Source organism: Hemitrygon akajei, chromosome 27, assembly GCF_048418815.1.
Source record: "Hemitrygon akajei chromosome 27, sHemAka1.3, whole genome shotgun sequence".
Taxonomy (NCBI): domain Eukaryota; kingdom Metazoa; phylum Chordata; class Chondrichthyes; order Myliobatiformes; family Dasyatidae; genus Hemitrygon; species Hemitrygon akajei.
The window spans coordinates 31,745,412-31,763,520 of record NC_133150.1 but is presented as its reverse complement, the minus strand read 5'-3'; the positions used below and the strand labels follow the sequence as shown (position 1 = coordinate 31,763,520).

The following is an 18,109-nucleotide window of genomic DNA, read 5'->3' as shown; positions in this document are numbered from 1 at the left end:
GAAGAGAATATATATAAAGCAGTTGGTAGATTTGACAAACAGATTAGCCTGAAGTAACTTAATGGCAGAATAGGTTTGAGAGCCTGATTTCTGATGGAGCAAACTTTACCCTTCATCTGAGCCATTATACCCAGCAAAGATATGGGAATGATTACAATAGCAAATTGGCTGCCATGTTTCCTACTTTATAACAGTGGCCATACTTCAAAAGTTTATTTTATTGGATATGCGATGTACTGTGGTTATGGTGGGCACTCTATAAGTGCAAGTTATTTCTATCTCAATGAAGGGTTAGTTAATTGCTTTTCTTAGAAACAGATGGGCTTTCATAAACGTTAGCATTTAATGTTTTTAATCTTATCGACAATGTCGCATGAGCAAACATGTCTTGCAGATAAGTTTATTCATACTGGTATCTAAAGGAAGTGCTTGCTCACACATATCCTGGTGAAAATTAGAAAAGGGCCACTTGAGCTCAAATCATTTTCTTCTGCTGCAGTTCTGAACTTCTGACACTGTAAAGTTTTAATCCACCAGCCATTTAAAAAGATGGCTCCCAGAGGCATTAATTATGATATAACAATATATATATTTTTCAGGCAGAACTAGACCATATCTGAACATCTCGTTGCACAGAATATGTGCCCCATTTCCAGCTCCAGTGCTTTTGCCAATTTCTTTAAGTCTGGCATGAGGTCGCTGATTTGTTTGGCAGTGGGAACACATTTTCCATTCTGTTCTATCAAAGGTTGGCACCTTCTCAGTACAGTACTGATGGATCAGTCTAGATTTTGTGCTTAGGTCCTGGACAGGGACTCTAAAGCAAAGAGAGCTGCAGAAAGCAGAGAAACAAGGAAAGAATGAAAAACAAAGAACAAGAGGGTGGAAAGTGGAAATTGAAAAGAAAGAAACATACCAACAGATAATACCCAAGTGCATCAAAAGAGAATTTGCAAAGGAAATGATTGTGACCTTCAGGCTTTCTGGCTCTTCTCTGCTTCTGCAGGAAGTCTCGTTGCCCAACGTTAGTGTGTGGTTAGAGTTCAGTATTTGGGCCTCACGCCTGCTGGAGGGTTTGCTAACAATGTTGAGTGGAAGCTCCTATCTTTAAAAGTAAAATACAGGAGAGGAAACTAATCATTATTATTTACTGTCAATGAGTTTTCTTCTCTCACCATTAACAGGTTTCATGCAGCAAAGGGACAGAACAGAATAACAGAGACAGACTGATGCACCCTGCCTTTGGTACTAGAAACTGACGAGGGTGGCAACATGAAGCAAGGGGAAGGAGGCCAGCTTGACATCATCGTTTCTTCCCCCTCCCACCACCCCATCTTCATGCTGCTTTGTATTCAATAAAGGAAATCGGGTTTGAAGGATTTATGGCAAGCTGCCAGTATCAGCAAGTTATCAGAAAGCATCCTGACATCATTCCACTATCTTCAGTTCATAAACAACTAAAAATAAAAGTGCTAGAAATATTCAGTAGATAGATAGATAGCTAGAGATGTTGATCCCAAAGGAAATTACAGTGTCAAAGTAGCATAACAAGTGCACAAATAATTACAAATATTTGAAGAGAAGTAGGAAAGAATAAAAATTAAGTTATCTCAAACAGTCTAACAGGAGGGGGGTCATCATTTCCCTAGCTATAGGTTGACTCATTATAGAGCCTAATGGCTGAGGGTAAGAAAGACCTCATATTGCACTCTTTGGAGCAGCACTGTTGTCTTAGTCTATTACTAAAAGTGCTCCTCCGTTCAGCCAAGGTGGCCTGCAGAGGGTGAGCGACATTGCCCAGATTTGACAGGATTTTCCGTAGGATCCTTTGTTCTACATCAGGTGTAATTTGCAAAGAGAGAAATGCATCGTTGATACTTCATGTCACTGATCACCCTATTGCAATCATCTCTCAGTTAGGATCAAGACTCGGAGATCTGAAATGTTTACTGTTTCTCTCTCCTCATTAGCTGCCTGACCATTCCATATTCCCAGGACATGCCGGTTATTTGGATTTTCAGTATTTGCAGTATTTTGCTTTGGTATTTTAAATTTAATTTTAAAAACTTAAAAAGAAAAGTTGATTTCTGTTCCTTTCTGCTTCTGTCAAATTTTACATCCTGTACAAACCATGAGAGCCCACAGTTTCTGGAATATGAAACAAAAAAAATTGCTGGAAGAACTCAGCAGGTCAAGCAGCGTCTGTGGAGGGAAGTGCACTGTTAATGTTTTGGGTCAAGACCCTTCATCAGGACTATTTCATCTAATCAAAATATTAACTATATTTTAGCCTTTGGTATGCTTTGGGTATGCATGGTCTTACCAGCCAGTCTGGAATATGTTCTTGCTTATTTTTCCATCTCTCTGTCTCTATTTCAGTTTGGTTTTACCTTTTATGATGCATCCCTGATATCAGAAAGGTTGCTTTTTTTTAAAACCTTGTGCTGTTCTTATCAAAACCCACAATTAATGCTATTTTAAACATGCATGATATTGCAAGTTATTCTACAGAGGCACAGGAAGTGGAAAGTTAACACTGTGGGTTTAGATACTAGGTAAAAGGGTAAAAGGGTTGCATTTAAGGTTGAATCATAAGAGCTAGGAGTATGAAATCCTGAGACTAAAGCATCAACGATGGATGGAATAATCACCAAGGGAACAAGAGATCACAGTTGTATATAGTGTCCCCTAGATTTAGGTTTCCCTATGAAAAGAAAGGGTTTCTTTTAGCAACACTATTGAATTACATTACATCACTCCTTGAGCATCTAAACATAGTAGGATAGAAAACCAGGACACACATTTGGGCACCTCCAGAGGCATTGATCCACAAATGGAACAGGACTCATTGCAGGAGATTATCTGTCTAAACGTGGACAGATTGGGCTGGAAGCAGGCAAAGTTTTCTTACCAGGACATGAGCTGGTGGTGGAATCATTTCATCGGTGATTGAAGAATGATGAAGAGGCTCACTCGTCATGATCACATAAAGAGTCTACATAAAGTTTAGAAGAATGGGTGGGGGGGAACTCATTGACACTTATTGAATATTGGAAGGCCTAGATAGCGTGGACAATCAGAAGATGATTCACATAATGGGGAAGTCTAGGACTGGAGGGCCCAGCTTGAAAAGAGAAGGACGTTCCTTTAGAACAGACGAGGAGAAATTTCGTTAGAAAGAGGGTAGTGATTCTGTGGAATTCATTGCCACAGACAGCTGAGAAGACCAAATCATTAATTATAATTAAAGTGGAGTTTGATAGGTACTCAATTAGTAAGGGAGTAAAAGGCTATGAAGAGAAGACAGCAGAAAGGGGTTGAGAGGGTTAATAAATCGGCCATGATGCAATGGCAGAGCAGACCCAATGTGCCGAATAGCCTAATTCTGCTCCTATGTCTTATGAGTTTAATTATGGCTCTTTCAGAGTTAATTGGTGGATTTTAAAAATCAAATTGCACGAAGGATGGGATGCATTTGGGAGGGGTTGGCATATTCAAGGACACTGGAAGAGAGGAAGTTTGGGCAACAAGCCGTCAAATATTTCACCAAGAGGTTAAGCTTCAATACACGGGAATTGTGGCTGGCTGACTGAAATTGACATTTGTGGTGGTGCACGTGTTGGGAAATCGTAAATTGCAGCAGTCCTCCTCACTTCCTTCGGGCTCGCACTCTGCCAGTAATTTACCAGCTTCATTAAATGCCTTACACTGAGTGACCTGACCAGAGCTTACAAGTTTCACCACAACTTCTCACCTTGCCCCGTGAACACTAATCACGCTCTGTACCAGACCAGTGTCCCATGAGAAGTGCATGCCGGATTGCATTACAGAGACGAGTCACATACCCACTCGTAACAGACCATTTCAATCTGCACCCTCTCTGCACCAACTCACATCAACACCACAGCCTGAATGATTTTAAAAATAGTACGAATCTGGCTGGAAGTTCTTGCAATATACAATACCTCAATGCAAAACCATTGATATTTATCACAGAAACCTGAAGCTAGTTATCTGTTCTGCATTGGGAGTTTCATGACAGCACTGCAACATTGGACTCCATACGGACTAGAATTAGGGCACACATTTGACGCCATTCCACTACACAATTTACTTGCCAAACCTCTTGGGCACAGAAAACCAATTTACTGCAATTGAGGGAAATAGCCGTGATGGAGTTGGGCAAAAGTTGAAACTTTTCAATAGATTGTGTTGAATATTTGTTTAATTTAGTTTAGGTTTTCATTTTTTTAAATAGTTGATTGATTAAAGTCATAGTTTACCACAGCACAGAAACAGGCCATTCAGCCCATTGAGTCCATGCTGGCATGGCCTTCCCCCAGTCTCATCTGCTTGTACCCAGACACAGCCTTTTATTCCCCCCCCCCCCAATACTTTTAAATTCAGAAGTATTATAAGCACTTGACAGGCTTGACAGCTGTAAAAACGAGTAGGATTCATTAACCAGCTGTCAAAGTGTTCTTGACAGGAGCTTGTGGATGGGGGTTATTCTGCTTCACCCACATGCTACCTGTATTTCTACTTGCTGGAAACAAGTCCGGAGTTATAGCGCAGCACAGTACAGAAACAGGCCCTTTGGTCTTTCTGGCCCTTGCCAAACTATGAAGCTGCCTAGTTCCAGCAACCACAGCAACCCGTACCCCTCCCATGCACGTACTTATCCAAACTTCTCTTAAATGTTGAAGTCAAACCACTTCCGCTGGCAGCGCACTCCACATTCTCACCACCCTCCGAGTGAAGAATTTCCCTTTCATGTTCCCTTTAAGTATTTCACCTTTCACACTTAACATGTGACCTCCAATTCCAGTCTCACCGACTCTCAGTGGAAAAAGCTTGCACTTACCCTATCTATATCCCTCATAATGTTGTATACCTCTATCAAATCACCCCTCATTTCCTACACTCTTGGAAATAAAGTCCTAACCCAGTCAACCTTTCCCTATAACTCAGGTCCTCAGGTCGTGGCACCATCCTTGTAAATTTTGTCTGCACTTTTTTCAATTCTGCCACAGTTCATTTACCACTATTTCTGCGAGCTTGTTTAACACAAAACTGACTTCTGCTTTACAAGGGGGCCCATAATTCAGAAAAATAGTCCGCTGACAGCAGTGCACTATAGAGCTTCCTGAAGTTTTGATGAGCTGGGAAGAAATACTGTGGTATATTAGAAGTTGCCAGCACCAGCAACAAAGGGTCTGTGTAAATCAAACTTGAGACCAGTTTTAATTGATTTTTCCATGGATGAATAGGAAGGGAAGCATGCTTTCACACTGGAAACTGAAACAGAAAAATAAGAATTGGAAAATGGAGAAGTTTTTGGTTCCTCAGTTCAGTATTTTTTACTTTATCTGGATGTTACACATCAGCAAATTAATTATTCATCAGTTTTGCTTAAGGTACACGGCCACTATGAATTGTCTCTTGTGTGTAGGCGACTGGTAGAATCCAGAGGGAGTTAACGAAAATGTGTAGAAAATAAAACGTGGGATTGATAGCAGGTTGGTGTAATTGAGTGGTAATGGTCAGCATTGATCCGATGGGCTGAATGGCCTGTTTCTGTGTGGTTTCATTCCATGACTGTGAAAATTTTATGGAGAAAACAAGGAGCTTAGGATTCTGGACAGGTAAAGATGTGATTCTGACCATTAAAACTACCTTTTGACTTTAAAGTAACACACACAAAATGAGGGAGGAACTCAGCAGGTCATGCAGCATCTGTGGAAATGAATAAACAGTTGATGTTTCAGGTTGGGATGATGCCAGAATAAAAAGGTGGGGGGAGGGGAAGGAGGATAGCTGAAAGATGATAGGTGAAGCCAGGTGGGTGGGAAAGGTCAAGAGCTGGAGAGGAAGGAATCTGATAGGAGAGGAGAATAAAAGGGAAGAAGGGGACCTGGAGTAAGTGAGAGGCAGGTGAGAAGAGGAAAAAGGCCAAAGTAGGGAATACAGGAACAGGAGAGGGAGAGGGAATTTTTTTACTGGAAGGAGAAATCAATATTCATGCTGTCACGTTAGAGCCTACTCAAACAGGATATAAGGTATTACTCCTCTGCCCCGAGAGTGGCATGCTTTCAGATTATCCAGTTACTGTTTGCACCCCTAAACTTTCAGCTCATTCTGTGGAAATAAGCCCAGCAGCAGCCAAGGCATAGAAATGGAAGACAAATCTAAAACTGGGTCATGCAGATTAGTGGTGATTGATTTCATTCTTAATTTTTTTAAAAGTCAGAACTGAACATTTGCACTAAAAGCATTTCCAAACTCAAATCTACCCCACCACATATCTACGATGAAATTTACCATCCTCTTCAATGTGCCAGCCCAAACTCTGGTCAATTCAGGAAATAGGTATTTGAAGATCAAAATCTCAGACTTGGAACAAAGTTCGTGTGTTGTGGAAAGTCTGCCCTCCTGTACGTTTCTGAGGCCTTGAGTTGTCTATAGAAGACTATTCAAGAAACTGGGAAAATATCACCAATGTCATCCCTTCAGAATCACTTAACAAACTAACCAAAACCAGCATTATCTCCCAAGCCATCACACGAACAGTGAGGCCCTAGTTACTCTCGGTTAACGACACTGAACTGGTAATACCATTCGTGTGACACACAATTTCCCATAACAGACACACTATTCCAAAGTAACACACACAAAATGCTGGAGGAACTCTCCAGGTCAGGCAGTATCTATGGAGAGAAATAAACAGTCGAGACCCTTCATCAGCATGTGTTACTCTGGATTTCCAGCATCTGCAAAATCATCTTGCATTTATGATTTTCTACTCTATTCCAAACTTTGTAATCAGAGGACCTTGCTAGGTGGATAGAAGAAATAGTTCAAGGATGTGCTCAAAGTTTCCTTGAAGAATTGCAACCTTCCCATTGACTCCTGGTAACTCTGGTCTATGACCTTCAAGGTGGAGAAGCAACATTTCAGAAGGCACTTAGAAACTCAAGGCCATTGTAAGCAATGATATGAGAACCCCATCTGACAAGCTACCAATTTGTCTTGCCCCATCTGTGGAATAGCCCATATTGGTCATATTCACTCTCTCAGAATGACTAAAGCCAGAGTGGAGCAAAGTCATCCTTGATGCCCAAGGACTGCCTAAGAAAAAGTTACAGTTTGAGCAAGCAAGATCCCAAGCTTCCTGGTCATCTGTTCCTAAAGAGTTGAAACACTTGATTATTAGCTGGGACCGGCTCTCCTGCGTTATTTAAGTTCAAATGTGGCTGAGAAGAAGGGGGGGGGGGGGGGAAGAAAGAATGAGATAAAAAGAGAGAAATAAAAGAGGAGAGTGAGATAAAGAAAGAGAAGGAAAAATGAGAGAGAGAGCAAGGAAAGTGGAGATAGAGGTAAAGAGAAAGTGGGTTAAGTTAGACAGAGGATTACATGAGGGTTTTCTGCAATGATTACTCACACTCATTGACAAGGAAAGACTGATCTCCATGGATACATTGCTCTTCAGCTCCAGGGGACAAGAAATGAAAATAAAGTAAATGAAGGCAATACTTCCATCTCAGGAAACTCCGAGAGTTGCAATCAAATGATTTCCTGCATTAAACACGATCTATCAACTAAAAACACAGGTAGCTTGAAAGATTAACTGAATGTTGACCTGCCTTCACCTTGTGCTGTGCTTACACAGAGCAAGCCAGTCCTGCAGGTAGTCACTGTGCCACAGAAACAGAAAAAAAACGATTTTCAGTTGCACATGTAGTGACTGTTTAGATAATGACACTTTAAAAATAGCGCTGAGGAGTTTTCTTTTATCCTTTAACTATAGCTTACACTCAACCAAAATCATCAGCGGCCTCAACCACATCGATTCTATTTCCAACACCTTTCTTTTCACCCCTCTCCTCCAACCCAGAGCAAGGAAAGTTTAATCTTGCCTTTCACACTTTCAGAAGAACACACTATTTGTACTTCTGATTACTTTGCTGGGTCTGTGCATCCCAGCAATAGGTTTACAAAGAAATCCAGTTCCCTTCAAACACTAACGCCTTTCAATCTCTCTCAATTTAAAAAGTACTCTGTCTTTATACTTTATCTACAAAAGTGGATGACCTCATATTTTCCCACAATATGTTCACCGGCTGTTTTCTCACCCATTTACTTAGCCTATCTATATCCGCCAGAGGACTCTCTGCATTATATTCACAACTCTCATTGCCAAACTTTGAAGAGTCAGCAGACTTGGATAGCTAGCTTGGCACTTTCCAGTCCGGTGCCCTTGGGATCCATCTTTTGTTAGACCACAGAAAATGCCAGAAATTGCCCCCATTCCTTTTTCCCTGAACAGAAGAACAGTTCACATTTAAGTACTGGACACCCCATGCGTTTCATGAGGGCTCCATCTTTGAAAACCACCGGTAACCTAAAGTTTCAGTAAGTCAGAAATACTAAACACGTGAGATTCTGCAGATCCTGGAAGTCTGGAGCAATACACACAAAATGGTCAAGGAACTCAGCAGATCAGTCAGAACCACTGTTGGCTTAGCTAACAAAAGTTACACTGACAGATTAATTAAGTACACAACTGCGCTACATATCAAACACATGCCAGACATAGAATGCTGAACCAGAGATTCAACCTGTACAACACTTGATCCTCTAAACCACAGCATTGATATTGATTGTAAGAATTTCCAGTTTCATGCCCATCCCCCATTTCCTTCATCAAACATCAGCGGCTGCGATGTTAACAGTTTAGATCCTTATCTCCACACTTCCCTTGACAACCTGTGCCACCTCTATAGACATTTCCTCAATGATGCTCCTTAAACACCAACTCTCTGATCCACCTTCAAATGCCTATCATCTTCTAGCGTGACTCTGTGGGAAATCTTCCATCTCCAGAAACCATTTTGCATTGAGAGCAGCACAAATATACAAGATGACCTCTCAAGTCCTTCAGGATGCTTGAGCTAATTTAGAATTGGAAGTTATTCAAATGGTTTGTGGGACGAGCAAGTAAAAATAGCTGTTATGATGCACACTACCACCTCTAAATATGTCTGAGACATGGCGTGGTCGAAGTGTTTTCGTATTGCCATCGCTGCCACACCTGAAGGGCAGCAGACACAACGGGGAGAACATGATGGGGGAAAGCAAGTGGTGATAGCACGTTGGTAACAACTTCAATAGTGGGTTTGAGTTCGCAAGCGATTGCATGAATGGGCTTAATTCAACTCCTCACGCGACTTGCCTCAGCATTTGCAGAGGACTGTAGGCGTTCAGTCATTAACTATGATCAGCACTTACCGAATCAATGAGTGTTAAGTGAGAAAGACTGCATTCATGCACATCATTGGCCAGGGTAATGAATAATGGAGCAACTTTGAGTGGGTCTATGGCTTTCATTTGTATCCTTTGGAAGTAATACAGAATTATCGCTTTGGGTGAATGAAATTTCATCTGAAGTGAGAAAACTCTGATGGTAAACAAATTTTTAAATCGAGAAGAGAGCGTTAGTCTATGAATGTATGTGATGTGATTTTATTTCCCCTCCCTGATAGCATTGCAGATTGCTCTTAAATCACAGTTGAAAATACAAACTTAGTCTTTGCACCGCAAACAACAAAGTTCTTGTCGTACAAGTCAGTGATAATAAACCTGATTTTGAATAGCATATGGTACCCAATATGCACTGAGCAGGTGATGTGCATTGCAGATGGAAACATTTTACGTTGGCATTTGTGCAAACTAATGGAGCAATTGAGAACGGCAAGCACCAAGATCATAAGAAGAATGAGACAATTACAAGGACTGGAAGAACAAAGTGATCACAATGACTGTTACTGGAGCTTGTGAATATGATCCTGTCCCATTAACATTCTTCTGTTATATGAGCTTCATTCCCCATAGCTCGCTGCACTATCTTGAAATTGGCTTCGCCAGGGATGAGTGAAGTGGCTTCTTTACACGAAATCAAATCTATTGCAATAAAGTATTCATAACCTAATCAAACCCACAGTGTCCCTTGGGCTAACTTCAATTTTCGAAGAGCAATTCTGTATTTCACTTCTCAGATATCTGAAGGTGATTCCCATTTAGCAGATTGACAGACAGTGAACATGTATATTGACAGTCATCACATTAGCCCCACATCCTTCAGCATCTCCTTTGCCTTGCTGTCAGGTGGTTTGTCTGAATTGGATGAGCTGCAATTTGTTCTAGCAGAATAGCGAGAAGGACAAAGACACACCCCACCCCTCAAAAGCTTCCCATCCAACAGATAAATTTCAGTTCCCTGTCTGACCTGTGTCTGAGGCTGAACTTGCTAGCCTGTATCTTTGACGTTATAGTGGTATTATTACTTATCACCACCTTGGAATTGTGTGCTTTCAAACCCGCACTAACCATTAACTTTTAGACTTGACTGCTCCAATCCTTTCCTTATTGACACCCAATTCCCTAACTTCCAAAAACTTATACAAAACAGCCTGCAGCCCCTCTCACTCACCATCCACCCATTTCACTATACTGCTCTTACATTCCTCAGGGACCTAGGTTTGTCTCATGCCTATGTTCGAATCCCTCTACACTCTTCCCTCTGGCCCCATAATCTTCTCCATCCCTGAAGCCCCATTGAAACTCCGCCTTTACTGATGAATCCTCCACTCCTGACTGTAGCCACGTGGCAGGCCTTTTAGCCAACAAGAGCCCAACTTTGTCCCTAAATAGATGACTCCCTACATCCCCCATAGCCCTTGATCTGACCGAGATTTTGTTAACATCCACCCAATCAATCACTCTCGGTAATGGCTTCTTCGGCTCAGATTCCAACTTTTAAAAAATTACCGCAAAGGAATATTTTGAGGTAATCTTGGTTCCTATTTCCTTAAACAATAAGATTCTGCTTTTCCAACAAAATTCTAGTTTCTGGTAGTCATTTAAGTAGCTACTTTTCAATCCTGTCAGCTGTTAATAAAACATTTTGATTCCTGAAGTAAGCTATTGAAGATAAGGTGAATGTGGAACAATAAACACTCTGTGTAAGTGGCCTCATGAATGTTCTACATGAGCCTCTAAAAAAGGATTTTCACTAGATCTCATATTTACTGAGAAACGTTCTGGAGCAGGTCAAAGGGGCAATTATAAAGCAAAAGGAAGAGATTCAATCAGCATTTTAAAATACATTTCTAAATGAGGAATCTCAAAGTGATGAGACTGCAACTATTAAATCCCATTGAAAACTCAAGAGGAACATAGAATAGCTATAATGTGAAATCTGTCGGAACATGGAAGTGACCATACAGGACATATACCAGAAGCGTTGTGTTCACAGAGCCTGATAACAGCCCCTCCCATCGTCCAACAATCTCTTTGACCTCCTACCCCAAGCGGAAGGTACCGCAGTTAAGGGGTAACACGAAGGGGAACTTCTTTACTTAGAGAGTGGTAGCTGTGTGGAATGAGCTTCCAGTAGAAGTAGTAGAGGCAGATTCGATTTTGACATTTTAAAATAATTGGATAGGTATATGGACAGGAAAGGAATGGAGGGTTATGGGCTGAGTGCAGGTAGGTGGGACTAGGTGAGAGTAAGTGTTCGGCACGGACTAGAAGGGCCGAGATGACCTGATTCATAGAACATAGAACATAGAACAGTACAGCATAGTACAGGCTCTTCGGCCCACAATGTTGTGCCGACCCTCAAACCCTGCCTCCCATATAACCCCCTACCTTCAATTTCTCCATATACCTGTCTAGTAGTCTCTTAAACTGTGCCGTGTTTCTGTGCTGTAATTGTTATATGGTTATAAGAACAAGGGCTGTCAGGCTGGGTAACAGCTTCTTGCCCCAGGCTGAGAGACTTCTGAACAACCTGTCACCACCCAGTACACATTACTTATGACAGCGCCTGTAGCATTATACTGTCGTATAATTAACTTTATGTCATATATGCAGTTTATGTCAACTTGTACATCTACATACTTATTTCAATTACCTGTTAATATTATCATGCTAATATTACTTTATGTGATACATGTACTGTGTTTTGCACCTTAGTCCCAGAGGAACATTGTTTTGCTTTGCTGTATACGTGTGTTTGGTTGAATAACAGTTAACTTGAACTTGAAGTTGAGTTGAGGAGAAAAGCAGTGACATGTTCTAAGGGAAAGTGAGATGATCGAGTAAGGAATTCTAGGTTCTGTATATCAATGCAGATATTTGTTCAGGACAGGGGTTCATGGACCCCTTGGTTAACGTTAAGGGTCTGAGGCTTAAAAAAGGCTGAGAACTCTTGGTTTAGGAAGTGCTTCTGTGGAATATAAACACTGCATGAACCCAGTAGATCCAAAAGGCTGCTTGCACATTGTGCTTTCTATGTAAAAGGAAAAGTTCAGAAGATATCACAGCAGGGCCAAAAACAGGATGCCAGCTCAGAACTACTGCTTCCATTCCATTCCCAAGGGGTCTTATCGTCCCCAAATTCGGGATAACCACAGAGTAAGGAAAATAAATCTTGAGCATTTTTAAAATGGTGTGGTGACTATCTGTATGCCTGGCGCCCTAAGCAGATCCTGAAAGGATAAACAGCATATGCTTAATATCCTCTCTGAAAGGTAGCACTTGAGACAGTGCGCAGTCCCTCAGAAATGCACTGGACTGTTCAACCTGCATTACTCCCTCAAGCCTTTGAAGTGTTACTCAAACACATGATTTTCTGATTCTAACAAGAAACATGTCTGCTAATGAACAGAAGACTACCTATTTATAAAGTAATAAATCCATTTATTATTGGGGGTGGGAGTGTAAAATAAAATTAGTGATGCAGCAAATAATTGTTCCATGTCATGTTGGAATCAACATTAAATACTTCCCACTGAAATTCATCCTTCCTATTATTTGCAATGTCATCAAACTTTCTCAAGGTACTAATCAAATCAGATCTTTTCATCCATTGGATTCAGAAGGGTTTGGTACAAAGAAAGAATGTCTCATGAGGACTCTTTGAAGAATCTTATGAAGACACTCAATCCAATGAACCTGGCACTATGTCTCCTTAGTAATCAGTCACCAATTCATTTGGCAAACAACAGGCCATCAAAGATAGTATTTCATAATCAATCACCTCATTACTCCCTGATTTATCCTATCTCTAGTCATGCTCTTTTGAACCTTGAACTTTTGAACCAGGTCTTGAAACCATGGATTCAAGTTTCTCAGAAATAATGATCTCATGGACTGGACTTGGCTCTGAATCAAAACGCTGAAAAAAAAAAATGATTTCGTATCTTGCCTGCATCTGAACATTGGTCTTTTGTGATAACGGAATAAGGAAAGATGTTTGATTCATGCTTTCCATTATCACCTGCTCCACCCACATCCTCACCAACTCCACTGGCATGAGAACCATGTTTCGCTGTCCGTGGGTGAAGCTTAGAATTACATATTACTGTAGTATAGATTCTTGCTGCCCTGATAAAAGAGACATATCCAGATTCTTGTGATGCAATCAGTTACTGGATCCATGGCAGAACACATGATTGCTCACGTAATAGAACAGAAGTCCAGTTGGATGGAGAGAATATGCTCTCGATTTCTGGTTACTTGTTTTGCTGCCAAAGGAAATTCATTGAAAAGCAATCTATTTCCTGGTAGATCATTGCAATTCACCAAGATTGCAACATACCTAAGCTTTGGGAAGTTTGCAGTCAGGATGCCAAATAACATCATTGCCTCTGAAGTACACTTTGTGCAACCTCCAGTGAAAAAGATATAAACCTGATAATCTCAATAATGTGAAGGAGTGGTAGAATGGGTTAAATCACAACGATAGATCGCATTATTAGATTTGCAACCTCTTAATCATGGAAGCTTAGGGATTAATGAGATTAAAGTGTTGATGACAATGGAAGGAATTGTTGACATAATGAAAAAACTTTTTTCTTTAATGGCAGATCCAGATTAAGGTATTGTATAATTACAGGCAGTCATTCAATAGGGATTTGTGGAAGGTTTTGCTCATGCCAAGTGAAGTGGACATTGACCTCTCTCCCTTGAAACATTTCTACTTTGGGACTTTCTGCTTTCTAAGTCTGCCCTGAGGCCCATCCCCAAAAGTCATTAGTCTACAATTCCCAGCTTTCCATCACCTGACCATTTGCCACCCCGCTGTAAAATTTAAATTTCTACAGATGTCCTGTTAAAACAGTTCTTATTGGCAAACATCATGGCCTGCTTATGGCAATTCCAATGTACAGGAACGTCAGAAGCTGTAGAGAGAAATGGACTCTGCACAACACATCGCCTTCCCACCATTGGTAGTATCTGCAGCAGGCACTGCCACAAGAAGATAATAACCAATATCAAAGATCCCCACCACCTGGGCCATGCCATCTTCTCACAGCTGCCATTGGGCAGGTGGTACAGAAGCTTGAAGACCCAACCCACCAGCCTTAAGAACAACTTCTCCCCTTCAGCCATTTGGTTCTTGAACCAACTATCACTACACTAAGACTATTTTGACCACTTGGTATTAAAACGTACGGTGTTTTTTGTTCTAATTGTGTTCTTTCTTGTATAATGGTATTTATGTTTACATTAATGTTTTTCTGTGCACACCACTTAAATAGTGACATTTATTTCATGGGGAATAGAATATAAAAGCAAGGAGATAATACTAAGCCCTTATAAGACACTAGTCAGGCTGCACTTAGAGTATTGTCAACAGTTTTGGGCCCCATATCTCAGAAAGGATGTGCTGTCATTGGAGAGAGTCCAGAGGATGATTCCGGGAATGAAGGGGTTAACATATGAGGAGTGTTTGGCAGATTTGGGCCTGTACTCACTGGAATTTAGAAGAATGTGTGTTGGGGGGGGGGGGGGGAGCTCATTGAAACCTACCGAATGTTGAAAGGACTAGATAGGGTGGATGTGGAGAGGATGTTTCCTCTGATGGGGGTGTCCAGAACTAGAGGGCACAACCTTCAAACTGGGGGCCGACCCTTTAGAACAGATGTAAGGAGGATTTTTTTTAGCCGGACATTAGTCATCTGCGGAATTCCCTGCCACAGACTGCGGTGGAAGCCAAGTCCATGCATATATTTAAAGTTGATCATTTCCTGATCGGTCAGGGCATCAAAGGATATGGCGAGAAGGCAGATGTACGGGTTTGAGTAGGATCCGGGATCGGCCATGACGGAATGGCAGAGCAGACTCGATGGGCTGAATGGCCTAATTCTGTTCCTATGCCTTATGGTCTTCTGATGCCATGTGCTTGTGATGTCGCTGAATAAGTTTTTCATTGGACTTTTATATCGTATTTCTGCATATGGCAATAACCTCTACCATATCTCTGAGGTTGTGATGAAATTATCTGTACGGATAGCAGGCAAAATACAAATTTTCATTGTATCTAGGTGACGATAAAAGTTAGCAATTTAATGGCAGGACCCTTAACACTTATACAGTGCACAGCAGAATCCTTAACAACTTTGATGTGCAGAGGGATCTCAGGGTTCAAGTTCATACCTTCCTGAAAGTGGCAACACAAGTAGATAGTTGGTAAAGGGGGTGTGTGACCGTGCTTGTCTGCATGGGTTGGGGCATTGAGTATAACAGTCGGAGAGTCATGTTGCAGTTGCTCGGTAGTTCACTTGGAGTTTTGTGTACAGTAATGGGTGCCCTATTTCAAGAAGGATGTGGAGTCTTTGGAGAGAATATATAAGTAAGGAGGTAATGCTGAGACTATACGGCATTGGCCAGACCACATTTGGAGTATTGTAAGCAGTTTTGGTACAAAAAGATGTGCTGGCATTCGAGAGGGTCCAGGGGAGGTTCATGAGAATGATCCCAGGAGTGTCCGATTGGTCTATATTTGTACTCACTGGAGTTTAGAAGAATGAGGAGGGAATCTCACTGAACCCTATCATATATTAAGGCCGAGATAGATAAGATGTGAAGAAGATGGTTCGAATAGTGGGAGAGTCTAAAACCAGAGGGCACAGCCTTGGAATATAAGGACATCCCTTTAGAACAGAGATGAGGAGAAATTTCTCTAGCCAGAGTCTGGTGAATCTGTGAAATTCAATCTCACAGACAGCTGTGGAGGCCAAGTCATTGGGTACATTTAAAGCTGAGGTTGACAGATACTCATTTAGTAAGGATGGCGAAGGCTATGCAGAGAAGACAGCAGAATGGGGTTGAGAGGGATAATAAATCAACCATGATGGAATGGTGGAGCATACATGATGGGATGAATGGCCTAATTCTGCCCCTATGTCTTATGGTCCTATTTCTTAGTGCAGAGGAGGTTTACCAGTACTCTGCTTGGATTAGAGGGTATGAGCTATTAGGAGAAGTTGGGTCAAACTTGGACTTTTTTTTCTGGAACACAGGAGGCTGAGGGGAAACGATAGACATTTATACAATTATAAGATGTCTAGGTAGAGTAGATAGTCAAAATCCTTTTGATCCCAGAGTAGAAATGTCAAATACTAGAGATCACATCTTTAACGTGAGATGGGGGAACGCTTATAGGAGATTTAGAGGGCATTTTTTAAAAAAAAATAGAGAAGTGGTAGGTGTGTAAATAATTGCTGTTTGAGAGATTATATTGTGTTTCTTGGATTCACTGCATACTGTATGCCCGCAAGAAAATCAGTCTCGGGGTTGTATATGTTGACATATACGTACTCTGAGGATAGACTTGCTTTGGACTTTTAGACAGGGACGTGAAGGTGTAGGGAATGGAGGGATGTGGATCACGTGCAGGCAGGTGGGTAGTTTAATTGGCCGTTAGGTTCAGCACAGAGACTGCCGGCCTTTTCCTGAGCTGTACCAGTACTGTTCAAGCGCAGGTCAGAATTGAAACCCCGTCGCTGAAGCAGAGCCTCTACTTGATGTACCTACTGTGCCCCCCCACCCCCTTGTTTTGTTAAACGGTGGCTAAATTATTTCTTAATTGGACAAGGGAGAGATTCATGTGCGAACAGGTGTCCGGGCCAATATTTATCCTACTGCAAGGAGACTGCTCAGATCATGACACTGGCGTTCAGAATGAATATTCGAGTCCAAACTGACTGTTGCGTTTCCTATATGGTTAACAACGACTACCCTTCTAAAATAGTTACATGAAAAGTAATCGAGATCGTAAAGTGCGCTAAGTGAAAGCAAATGGTTAAGTGCGATTAGCAACTTTTTTTTCTGTTTTCACGCCTCCCAACTTCGTCCGTGGTTACTGTCTGAGTTGAGAGAGCAAGTTCAATGCTCGCCACCCACTTATCCTAACATTAGTGAGGATGCAGCTATTGAGACCCCTCCAGTGGGGGTGATTGTACTCACTCTGCATATCCCGTGTCCCAGGGTAGCAACTTCTTCCTGCCTTGCCCAGGTACCAGGATCGGTCTGCTATTGTGATCCACCGCCCGCTGCGCTTCCTCGGGGCTCAGGAGCAGGAACAGCGGCCGTGAATACGGAAATCTGGTATGGCACCCCGCACCGCTACTGGGGTTCGAGCTGGAGCCGGTGCTAGGAGCGATACCGCTGACCAGCTGAGCGACCGTCGCTTTCATCCGGCTGATCATCGTAAGTCCGTCCGCGCCGCGCTGCCAAGGTAGCGAACGCACCTCCCGCTCCACCCGACAGCCGCGCATAAGGCGGGGACAACGGAGCGCAAGCCGGCGTAAGACCCGCCTCCCAGTAACAACACAGAGAGACTGGGAGTAGCGAAGTGTTAACATGGGGGAAGAGGGATGTGTTAGAAAGTGTGGCGATTAAAGCGCGAATGGAGACACATTAGAACATAATATATCGAGGCGTAGGACGCCGAGGTGTTTAAAATTATGAGGAGAAAGTTAGGTCTACTGAAGCTGGTGGATACAGCCCAGTCCATCACAGACATAGTCCTCCCCACCATTGAGCGCAAGTACCAGGGGCGCTGCCACAAAGAAAGCAGCAAAGACTCCTACCATCCAGGCCATATGTTCCTTTCGCTACTACCACCGCGCAGCAAATGCATCCTGCACATCACCAGGGGCAGGAACAGTTACTGTATTACCCTCCATCAGGTTCCTGAACCAAAGCGGATACCTCATTTACCACAATTCTCAACTGATTCTACTACCTACAGTCTGTT

At 42.0% G+C, this 18,109-nt stretch overlaps 1 protein-coding gene across 1 annotated transcript in view; it reads right to left on the bottom strand.

Moving 5' to 3' along the window:
• Nucleotides 1-17,628, bottom strand: part of LOC140717230 (protein phosphatase 1H-like) — a 50,704-nt gene extending 33,076 nt beyond the window's left edge. The window contains exon 1 of the mRNA XM_073030572.1: nt 17,317-17,628. Within this exon, the coding sequence (XP_072886673.1) occupies nt 17,317-17,627 (311 nt within the window). The 5' untranslated portion in view covers nt 17,628. The remainder of the gene's footprint in view (nt 1-17,316) is intronic.
• Between the last annotated feature and the right edge of the window lie 481 nt (nt 17,629-18,109).